General features: G+C 34.6%; 2 protein-coding genes across 3 annotated transcripts; both read right to left on the reverse strand.

Annotated features, from left to right (window-relative positions):
* Positions 1-6250: 6250 nt before the first annotated feature.
* Positions 6251-7312, reverse strand: LOC130413529 (eotaxin-like). Its single transcript, XM_056738808.1, has 5 exons — positions 7288-7312; positions 7050-7161; positions 6741-6867; positions 6586-6653; positions 6251-6499 (listed from the first exon to the last, which is right to left on the reverse strand). Exons 2-5 carry the CDS (start codon positions 7117-7119, stop codon positions 6477-6479), a joined length of 288 nt encoding a protein of 95 aa, XP_056594786.1. The 5' UTR covers positions 7120-7161; positions 7288-7312; the 3' UTR covers positions 6251-6476.
* Positions 7313-8869: 1557 nt separating this feature from the next.
* On the reverse strand, positions 8870-11145 carry LOC130413460 (C-C motif chemokine 8-like). 2 transcript variants are annotated; one of them, XM_056738694.1, is made up of 4 exons: positions 10902-11145; positions 9939-10065; positions 9768-9835; positions 8870-9679 (listed from the first exon to the last, which is right to left on the reverse strand). In XM_056738694.1, exons 1-4 carry the CDS (start codon positions 10981-10983, stop codon positions 9657-9659), a joined length of 300 nt encoding a protein of 99 aa, XP_056594672.1. In that variant the 5' UTR covers positions 10984-11145; the 3' UTR covers positions 8870-9656. The 2 variants fall into 2 exon arrangements, with proteins under 2 accessions (XP_056594672.1, XP_056594673.1); XM_056738695.1 differs by lacking the exon at positions 10902-11145 and adding an exon at positions 10567-10872.
* Positions 11146-11872: the final 727 nt, after the last annotated feature.

Genomic DNA, 11872 nt, shown 5'->3' on the forward strand with positions numbered 1-11872 from the left:
ATAAAGTGAGTCTGGAAAGGCCGGGCACATATATTTTTTAAATTGTCTACACAACAAATAAATTATAGTTGCATGTATTTCTTTCACTTTTTATGCCATTGCTTGAGTTGGTAAGAAGTTTGGGTGTTGGTGGCAGCTGGATTATAAATAGATGACAGAAGAACATGAAACACTTGTAGCTTCAGTGTGTCGATTTGTTTTTAATTTGATAAATGTAAGATTATTTTTTAGATAAATGTTATGTTACTGTCTTGCTCTTCAGCTGTGCAGATCTTTGAAACTTTCAAAGCAGCAAATGGAAAATATTTCATAAAAAATAACTTTTTAAATATTTGTCCTGATTATCTGTTTTCTGTCTCCCTCTATAGGCCATTAAAGTATTACCAGACATCATACAGTTTAGTTATGAACACGTTTACTCAGCATCAATTCACATACATCATACAAACACGTCATTTCCGGTGCGAGCATACAAACGTGATTACGTATAACAACAGCCATAACATTAGTTGAAAATAATGCTGGATGTACATCCAGAACAACAGCTTAACAGTCATTTCGGAGAGAGTCTGGGTCAAACATTCAATGTAACTCAGCTGCACGTTTGCTGTTATTCTGCATAACCTGTGCGGTGGTTCTCAACTCTGACCCGCGAGATACATTTTCCTGCAGAGTTTACATTACATTATACATACATACATACAGGCATTTGGCAGACTCTTTATCCAAAGCGACTTACATTGCTTTATCCTATACATTTTACATAGGTATTTGCAATCCCCTGGGATCGCAATGCAAATGCAAACGCATGAAGTAAATAAGAGCCAAATAAAATAAATAGTATCAAACGTAATAGTAAAATAAATATTTTAAATTTCATGTTTCAATATTTTCCACCACATACAATAAATAATTTAGAAATAACACATATCAATTCAACTAACGACCGAATTCTGATTGGTCGAGAGGACACATCGCAATTAGGCCGAGAGCGAATCAAATGCGTACGGAGCAATCTGCACTTTAATCGCTCTCGCGGTACTTAAATGTCATCCGCTGATAGATTTGCATTCAATTGAACGCATCTATTCGTAAAGACGCCGATAAGCTTGTTCAGGTGTTTAATATCAGAGTTAAAACTCGGCAGTAAAATGGATCTCGCGGGCCAGAGTTGAGAACCACTGGTTTACAGCTTTCCTATAGCTCAGTGGTAAGAGCATTGCGTTAACATAGCAGGGTTGTGGGTTCGACCCAAAGGGATTGCAAATACCTATGCAAAATTTATAGGATAAAAGCAATGTAAGTCGCTTTGGATAAAAGTGTCTGCCAAATGCCTAAATGAAAATGTAGTGGATGTTGGTGTCAGAATTCCCTCAAGTCGGTCCGCATGACTGTACATATTTTCAAAACCGAGTTATACAACCAATGGTTTATATTTTCCTCCCTTTATTATTGGGCTTTTATATGCTAAATATGTGACTTGACAAGGCATGAACAATAAATTCCTTGAATATTCTTTTGCAGTTCCTGATGGCATCTTTTAGGAATGCAATTGCGTGATGTGGCCACAAGAGAGCTCTGCGGTCCACTTTAGTTAGTTTTAGGCTTATCTGTGCGTTCCAAACATTTTGCTTAAATTCTTAAGTGGGCCACAGATCAGCAGTTTATTAGGGCAAGATCTGCACCAAAGGAAATTTGATGACTTGGATACATTTAAAGTCGCCAGATAAGTGTTTAATTACCAACAAAAAATATGATTACCTTAAATTTTCAGCAAAAATAAGAAGGAAAAGGGGTACTGCATCTTTATTTATTGAACAGCATGTCTGAATAAATGAACCATGAAGCTATAAAAAAGACTTTTCCTTTGTGGGCAGAGCTTATGTGGGGGCTTAAGACCCCCCTGACTGCATTATTAATGCTAGGTAGCACGTTTTCTTTGCTTGCTTTTTGAATTGAAAAAATCCACTTAAATTTGACCATGTAATGTCTTTCACTGTCTAGTACCGCAATTAAAGTTAACTTTAACGCAAGGAACCTGGCATACCTGTACGTGCTCACTCAATGGATCCAGGGACGAACTGACAGGAGTACCTCCAGCTAAGTGACCTGACATCTGTACCTCCCCTACCAGACAGAGAAGCCAAGTAAGTGTTACTAAGGACATGTGCTTACATTCTTTACCACAATGACAAAGAAACAGGCATGATGGTTTAAGACCAAAGGGCAAACAATCTTAACTGCCGTTTTCACTGTGATAAACCACGGAGAGAGAAATGAATAGGAAAGTCACCATCGGGCAGTTTACATGTATGTAAATTTATCTGATAAGCTAACATACTGTAGAGAATTAAGTGCTATAATTTACCAACATTCTGATGATCATGTATTTATTTATAGTGTTTTACTCACGGCACTTGTTTCTTTGTTATCTTCAGGTTACACTCTTGGTATTCTGTTGATTCTCATCGAAGGAGCGTCAGTGAAAGTTCATCCAGGAGGAAACGTTACACTCCCCTGTACCGTTAAAGATGATCAAGAGATCAGTTGGATCATTACAAATGGAAATCAAACCTTTGTTAGGATATTGAGGGTAGAATATGGAGATGGAGAAGATGATAAACCAAATCATTACAACATGCATCCAGACTATAAAGGACGAATTAGAGCAGTTAGTTCCTTCACAAACACTCACTCTCTGTTTCTGATGCACTGATCACCAGCACTGATGCACTGATCACCAGCACTGATCTGATGCTCTACTGCTGCATGAACTTCAATCTTGAGCAAACTAACTGCACAAAACTGGACTTTGAAGGTAAAGTTGGTAAAACAATAAGCTTTATTGTATCATTTTACAAAGTACAAAGTAAACAATGAAAATAAAAAACAACGTGCATGACAAACTTTAGGTGGAGAAATTGATTAATTCGTTAATAAAATGCTTTTTTTATATTGATATTTGATTTATTAATTATATTTGTGTTTACAAATGACATATTAAAATCTTGTCAGATACGCAACACACTGTTGAAGAGGTAGAGCAGCAGGACAAAGAAGATATCAACCGTGATCTGGTGATGATGAGTCTATGGTTCCCCGTCTTCTTTGTGCTTTTATCACTGTTACTGATGTCAAATATCTGTGTGTACTGGAAAGTATCAGCCCTGAATAAAGGTGATGTTATGTCTTTTTTGTTTAGAACATCATTAAAACATTGTTAACTTAATACTTAATTTTGTTTAACATAATGTAATGCAGATAATGCATAATGTATGTAATATATATTCTTATATTTATATTATTCTTATATATATATATTCTTATATAACAGTTTTCTTATTTAAAGGTTATGCGAGAAATGATAAAACACACTTAGTCAGGATTCACAATATTGTACAGGTAAGAATCTTATAAACATTAATTTATTAATACAATATTGTGAAAGGGTGTAAAAATGAAGCTGTCTGTTTTCATTAATACATATTATCTTTCAGGATAAAATGAACTCTAACGAAAGTCGGAAAAAACAAGAGGACTGGACTCTGTCTGAGGTTCTTTATGCATAAATATAAATAATGATTTTGATATATGTCTAAGATTATCCTTTATTAGCAAGCTGAATATAAGTTGTAGTCCTCTAAATAGTTTATGTTTGTTTCAATAACTGCCTAAGAACCGTTATTTACTGAATACCTGTCAAAATATCATTCTCATTTTAATAGAGTAATTAGCAAAAATGTGAATTGTTGAATAAAACAAGCAAAGAATTTGAACATTGTTTTGTTTCTATTAATGTACTTAATGTGATTTCAAACTAGTTCTTGTACCATTATTTGCTGATAAAACAATACATTATCCTCTTGTTTGAGGAGAAACAATTTGGGAACCACTTTGGATATATTTGTCTTTATTTTGAATGATGTTTGCTGGCAGTAGCATTGTTGAAACATGCTGGAAACTTTTTCATCCTATAGTCTACACTCAGTTTAGCGACCATTAGCCACATGCTGTTGTCCACTGCTGACAATCACTAAGACCATTTATAGAAACACAAATGCTTAACCGCAGTGACCTACAAATGAGAGGAATATGCTGTAGAAACTGTGCTATAAAGCCACATCAGACCATAGAGCTCAGATGTATCTAACAGACTAACAGATAGAAAGATGGTTGAACCACTGAAAAATCAGCTACCCATTCACTCTTACTCTAAAGTGCTTTAATTTGATCTAAAGCACTACTATGAAAAACATTATTTGCTCAAGTTTGTGTAATTCCATGATGTTTTTCTGCAGAAAACAAATAAGATATTTTGAAGAATGTTGGCCAACAACATTAGCTCCTATTGACTTCCACTGTATAAACACAAAACCACTGACACATTTGTCAAAATATTTTATGTTGTGTTCTGCAGAAAAATCATTCATACAGGTTTTGAATGACATGAGGGTGAATAAAGTATGAAAGAATTTTTATTTTATGGTGAACTATCCTTTAATGCATATAATGGACAATTGTTTGCTTCTATTAATTTAATAAAAAAAAAACTTAAATAATATACATTTAAATGTATACATAATTAAACACAAATGCAACCACTGCCAGTTTGTTAGAGCTCGTTACTGCCCCCTGGCGAAAAGCTGACCTATATACACACGTAAGATATACACACGACGTTCACTTCTCAACATGTTTAAGACATTTTCGACTAAAATGTTGTATGAATAGATAGCACAATAGCAAACAGCATACTCTGAACACCATAAAAATAGTTTTTTTTAAATTATGCATCGCTTGTTTATTAATAAACGTAAGTTCGAAGTCTTGTCGCTTTAAAATGAGTCATCGGACTGAGGCAAAAAGATTCACGAGCAGAACTGATCGATGCCCATCAAAGTAAATACAGATAAATCTGACAGAGGGGACAGGTACGTCGGTTAGTGTATAACGTTTTTTCATGATGTCTTTTTGAGCAGGGGTTCCCAAACTTTTCAGCACATGACCCCCAAAATAACAGTGCCAGTGACTCGACATCCCCACTATCATCTGAGTTGGTTAAAGTATACAAACGTTGCGCGCAACTGCGCACCTGCGCTATTAAGGTCTTTCCAAATGCGCATAATGACAAACACAAAATAACACAGTCTAACGTATTAGTTTACTGTAATTTACTCACTTTAATTGTTGTTGTGCATAAACCATGAATTATTACTACAGATGGTCACATTTCAGTCAGTTTGCACACCTTGTACAGTTTTGAGCACAGATCATTTGTTCTCAATGTTATTTACATTTTCTTTCATTTTGCTCCAAACTCGTTTGACCTTTTCCCAGTCTAACATAAAATGAGTTGTTTTCAAGATTTTCACATTTCAACGATCAGTAATAAAAAATGTACAACCTGTGTAATTTGATCATTAAACCTTCTCGATCATTTCACAAAATCCTCTGAGGTTATTAAATTATACAAACGTTGCGCGCAACGCGCACATGTCTATCCAAACACGAGCATAATAACAACACAAAAGAACACAACTCTCTAACATCCTCAGGGGTCACGATCAAGGAAATGCTAAAGTATGATGTCTTTTATTTGCATTGTTTATTTTTAATTGAACTATTGTTATACTTATGCACAAAATACGCTATTTCTAATAATTATTAGAAATCATGTCGCGACACCTACTTTGTCAACCCCTGTTTTAGTCTAGCCTACTTGTATTTCAAATCTAACTAATGTATAAATGCGTCTTCAGAGTATACTGATAACAGTACAATATTTTTGCACTCATATTTAGTTGTTAGCAACATATAATGTAAATATCTTTTGCTCTTTTCTTTGTTATATTGATAACTTTAATTTAGTTGTACTGTGTACCTAATGTTCTCCACTAGATGGTGCACACGGCATTAACTGATATCATGCCTGATGTAATATATTCTAGATATTTTGATGTTTAGCCTACTGACTGACATGGCTGGTGTTGCAATGACTTTTCATCTAAATATATTTATGGATATTTTGACTTATTTTTGTGTTTAAGTGACTGTGGAAATCACATGTACTGTGATATACTATTGGTTGTTCTTTGTTTGGGTCTTTTGTTTCTTTACTTGGCATTCCTTGTAGTCCAAGCAAGTATTGTTTAATTTGTATGTGGTGAAGTTCACAGCTACATGGCGCAACATAGTTAGCCCTTGATGAACCAGTTCGAATATTATTAAAAAGACAATTGGACTCTTTGGTGAAATTAAGCACAAAGTTTTTATTACGTTTTAATTTTAAGCAAGATAGCAAAGCTTTCGTCCATAAGATAATCATCTTGACAAGCATCCGCATTAGCTAAGGTATTAAACACAAATCATGTGTATAGTTTTGTTCTTTATTACTTTAGATACATGCAAAGATAAATAGATTTGTGCCTTAAAGCTTGTTACTTAGATACGGAGCACATATCCAGACCTCCACTGGCTCAGTCCATTATCTCATTCAGACCTGAGGAAACCATGAAAAATATTATTATGTTTTCACAGTACAATGAAATTATACTGAAACAGTCAAATAATGACAATTGTATGTACCTTTCAACTGGTTTTTAACCCAGCGTACTTTTGGATCAGAGCAGTATTTTTCCTTATCTGTATAGAAACTGTTTTGCAGGACAGATATACCAACAGATTAAGCACAAATGACAACAATAGAAATATAAACCTCTGAGATACTAGAGGAGGCTTACATCACGGCATCAACACATGGAGCAAGAGCATTCTGATGCTTATATCCAATCAGTTTTATCTGAGATGAGATTCTTGCCTTCGACACCTCTTTACAACAGCTGACTCCAACTTTGGTTGGCCGACGATCTGAGAAAGAGAGTGAGAAACACAGATTGAAATCCATCGACCTGACTGTAGGTGTGAAAACCAGCCGTTTCACAAAGATGTGATCTTTGATAAGAGCAAATGCAGTCACAATCTGTGATTTAGCCACATGCAATAAAATAATCCTCATCAATACATTTTTTAAGTAAAGGCACCGAACTCACAATTGCCTTGCTGCTCAGAAACGCAGACAAGAACCATCAGCATTAAAGTTATTTTCCAGAACAGGTGCATGATGCTGGATGAGATTTTCAGAAGGCCAGACGAGTAAGATGTCTGCAGAACAGATTTGAAGGTGTAAGCTAGACAGACTCTTTAATACTCTTTTTTGAAACAGGATATACACTTCCTGTGCATCACTAACCAGTAAGAATTTTCTTCCTGCCTATGCATGTGACAAACCTTTAAAATTTGAACATCAACCTTTATTAAGAAAAGCTCATCAAGGCTGTTTGATAGTTTAACAGGTGTCCTGTGTCCACCGGCTGCAGATGTTCAGTGACTTGGTCAATTGCGTAATGGTTTATTCTAATCTTGCTTTCCGCTGGTCTTTATAAGAAATACTATTCAGTTGGAATATGCGTCACAAATTTACCACCACAAAACTTGCATCAAGTGACAAATGTACCCTGACAAAAGTCACACCTCTCACCCACAGAACACATCAGTACACAGTCAGCAGAATTTATAAAGCGAAAAGAGCATGCTGTGCACACTCAAAAGCATCAAGTAATGTCTGTGGTTGCTCATCAATTTATTTTCAGTTTTAGATAACAGGTGTTCAAGAACTCGTCGATTTACTGACACAAATCATTCTGAATATCTCTCACACTTGCATCATCTTGCATCATTAATATTAATAATTTATTCCATCCTGATGCGCTATAAATATTCATTCAGTTGCCTATTTGAGATGAACTAACTAAGAACCAAATATTCGTTGACAAGCCCTACATGTGTTTGACAATAAGTAACATTTTCAATCTGAATACACAAAAGTTAGTAACAGTGATTCAAATATTTTTTTAGGATACAACAAGGACATTTCTTACTTTTTTTAAACACATAACTTGTTAGAGAATAGAGATGTGTTTCTTTATAAGTTGATACTTTACTGTCAATATAAGTTGTGATTAGTTTGAGTAGATTCTCTCACACAAGTGAAGTGACTGATGGACGATGACGGTGTAAGCATTATGTTTTGGACCACACGGGTTGATGCTAGTTAATTTTGAGCTTTGTAACACAATAAATATGTGATTACTAGAATACTGTGCTAAATCCACAGTAGTGCATACAGTTTAAAAGCATTTTATGTCATTATAAATTCTGTGATGGTTTTCTATACTTGCTTGCTTTCCCCTTTAGTTTCAAAGCTGTCAAAAGCAATGGGAACTTGGTTGAAGACACTGAAAGTAGACTTCACACAGGTCTGATCTTTCCTTGTGACATGTGCTCTGTCTAGTGTGTATCTAGAACAGTAGATGAAATTAGAAAAATATATGTATTTGAACAAATTATCTTTTGCATATTACTCCGTTCTTACCTCAATTTGTTATCGTCAAGAGCACAGAGGCGAATACCACCATGACAGCAAAAGTACTTGTAAGAATTTGTTGGTCTGCATTTTGATAGTTGATCTTCTGCTCTGCCTTCTTGGATCTTAGAGAATATATGAAGCTCTTGCCCTTTGTGACTCGGTCTCGCTAAACTTATCTTTTTCTTATGGGATTTTTTGGAGGTTAAGAAATTATTTTACTGATGTGTTACCGTCACCACCTGAAGTGGGGATTAGAAGACTGGCAGTAAAAAAAGTCCTGTTTCTATGTATGTTGAATAATTGCCCATACCACATCTTTACAAAATAGTCAAATGGAGACCACTTTTTAAAATAAAATAAGATTAAGAAGATTATTTTACAGTAATATACATATTTTTAAATTAATATAAGCAATACTTAAGCAGCATTTTTAATAGCGGTAGATGCTCATTTAAACATATCATATTAAATAATATTGGTTGTATATGTTAAACAAGATTAATATGTTTTAAAATCTGGCAAATTGTTCATCATAATACATCATGCATAGACAGATTTTGTGTTTATTGTTGGTATGAACAAAATTAAAATCCATGGAGAAAAAGTTTGTATTACATATAATAAAAAATACTCTACAAACTGTAGTTGGCACTAAAAAATGCATGTAAACGCATTCTGAAATGAGGCCACATATGGAAGGTCATATATTGTTTACGGGTACAAACGCTCAATAAGATGCTATAGGCAAATAACAACAAAAAATAATATACAATCATGGCGAGTTGTAAAACTAAGTGAGTATACAATCAAAGTTAGTTAAAACACGTTTCGCTTATATATGCAATATGAGTAAACAGTGCTCATAAACATTATTGTGCTGTCCTGTATTTGGTGAAGTTCACCCCTAGATGTCACAACATATTTACTGCTTGATGAACCCGATTTAATTTCATTTAAGAAGACAATCCAAAATTTAACAGGGTGCAAAAACTTAACTCTTGTGTGAAAGAACATTATTTTCATTTAAGAGCAAATAAAACGAAGCTTAAATCTATAAGAGAACAATTTTTTCTAACATTCACACATAAACTGAAAGCTTAGCTATTGGTATCATTAACATTAACGCAATGTAAAATAAATGCAATAAATATATTATAGTCTCTATTTAGATAAATAGATTTGTTTCTCAGAAATGTTCCGATATGAAGCGCATGTCTAGACCTCCACTGACTCAGTCCTTTATCTCCTTCAGACCTGAGGAAAACACAGCAAAAATCCTTGTTATGTTATGAGTCATTTCGTATAGTACATAGGCAAACGGTACTAAATATTAAGGCCGTACTCTTTAATTTGGGATTAATCCAGCGTGCCTTTGGATCAGAGCAGTATTTTTCCTTCTCTGTGTAGAAACTGTTGTGCAGGACAGATAAACAGTATGCCAACACGTTAAACACAAATAACAATAGCAGAAATATAAATCTCTGGGATACTACACTGTGTACAGAAAGCTTACATCACAGCATCGACACATGGAGCCAGAGCATTCTGATGCTTGTATCCAATAAGTTTTATGCGATTTGGGATTCTTGCCTTCGACACCTCTGTACAGCAGTTGACTCCGACTCTGGTCGGCCGACGATCTGAAAAGCAGAGTGAAAAATACAGATTGAAATCTATCCACCTGACTGTAGGTGTGAAAACTCTTTGAACTTGATGTGATCTTTGATATGAGCTCGAACTGTGATTCAGTCAAATGCAATATTATGCAAGACTAGATCACCATCCTTTCATTCATAAATATATGAATTAGATGCTATAACATCTAAGAATTAATTAGAAAGAAATCCACTGCATCCAAACTGAAATACAAACATGTTATACATTTGCTTGACAACTATAGTCCAACTGTTTATTAAAAAAAAATGTATGTTGTTCATAGCTTCAACTCTTTTGCTACATACTTTCACATAGTTTTGTATGACATGCTCTATAATTTGTAAATTGCTTTGGAAAAAAGCGTCTTCTTAATGAATATATGTAAAAAATAAAAATCAATTACAAAAATCAATAGATCTGTCATAATTAAAAATAAAAGGCATTGAAATGCCCATGTGTTGACTATTCAAAATGACTGAACTCACAATTGCCCTGCTGTTCAGAAACGCACACAAGAACCATCAGCATTAAAGTTATTCTCCAGCAGAAGTGCATGATGCTGAGATGAGATATTCAGAAGGTCAGATGATGAAGATATATGAAGAACAGGTTTGAAGGTCTTAAGCTAGACACAAACCCTTTTGTAAGCAACTTTTTGCAACAGGACATGCACTTCCTGTGGATCACTGACGGCAAACCTTTAAAATCTTTAAATTCTTAATCTATCATAATCTCACATTTTTATTGTTTGATGCCTTTTCCACCAGCTGTATATGTATTACAGGAGTAATATTATTAAGATATAATTTTATATACTTACAGTTTCCTAATGCACCAGTGAAACATCCCATGAGGCTGATGAGAACAGCAAAAATGAATAATCTAGATGTCCAGCCCTTCATACTGTAGCTCTTGGTGTCCAGATAAGAGATGTTCAGTGACTTGGTCAATCAGGTAATGTTTATTCTTATCGTGCCTTACACTGAGGTCTTTTATAAGAAATACTATTCAGCTGGAAAATGCGTCACAAATTTACCACCACAAACCATTGCATCAAGTTAGAAATGTACCCTCACACCTCTCACCCACATCACAGCAGAACACAGTCTGCATCATTTATGAGCAAGCAAATATTCCAGTTTACAATGAAAATTCAAAATGATAGTGAAAGAGTGCAAATCATCTGTTTGAATTACTAGAGCATGTATACAGAAATGATACTCGAAGGCAGACTCTTTGGCAGTGTATGACAGCACATCACTGCTGCTGTTTTAGTATTAAAAAGAGTAAAAGTCACTAAAGATAAAAGTCATTTAATGAATTAAAACATGAGAGAAATAAAGCATCTAAAGAGAAATCATAACTTCATGGAACTATATGAAGGCTCCTAGAATCACGTGACGCTCCAGCGTTTTGGACTTCCGATGGCAGAACTCTCTCTCAATGGCTCTGCAATGGGCATACACGCTTCAATACCGCAAAAACAGTCCATTACGGGAAGTGATGCAAAATTTTGCCAAAAATACAATAAATTGCATTATCTAACTCCTAATGCCTACCCCAACTGTAAACCTAACCTTACATAATAATAGAAAATAATAGAAAAATGGTAATTAACTGTTGTCAGAGAGACGAAAACTATGCGGTATTAAAGTGCGCATGCCCAGTGGAGATAGCTGTATCACTTCTAGCCATAACAACTACTTGCACTTATTATTCCGGTAACAAGCGTATTTACATGTGGAGATCATGATAGATTATTTCTATTGTTAGGTTGGTCGCTTGATTAAA

This window comes from Triplophysa dalaica, chromosome 23, assembly GCF_015846415.1.
Source record: "Triplophysa dalaica isolate WHDGS20190420 chromosome 23, ASM1584641v1, whole genome shotgun sequence".
NCBI lineage: Eukaryota > Metazoa > Chordata > Actinopteri > Cypriniformes > Nemacheilidae > Triplophysa > Triplophysa dalaica.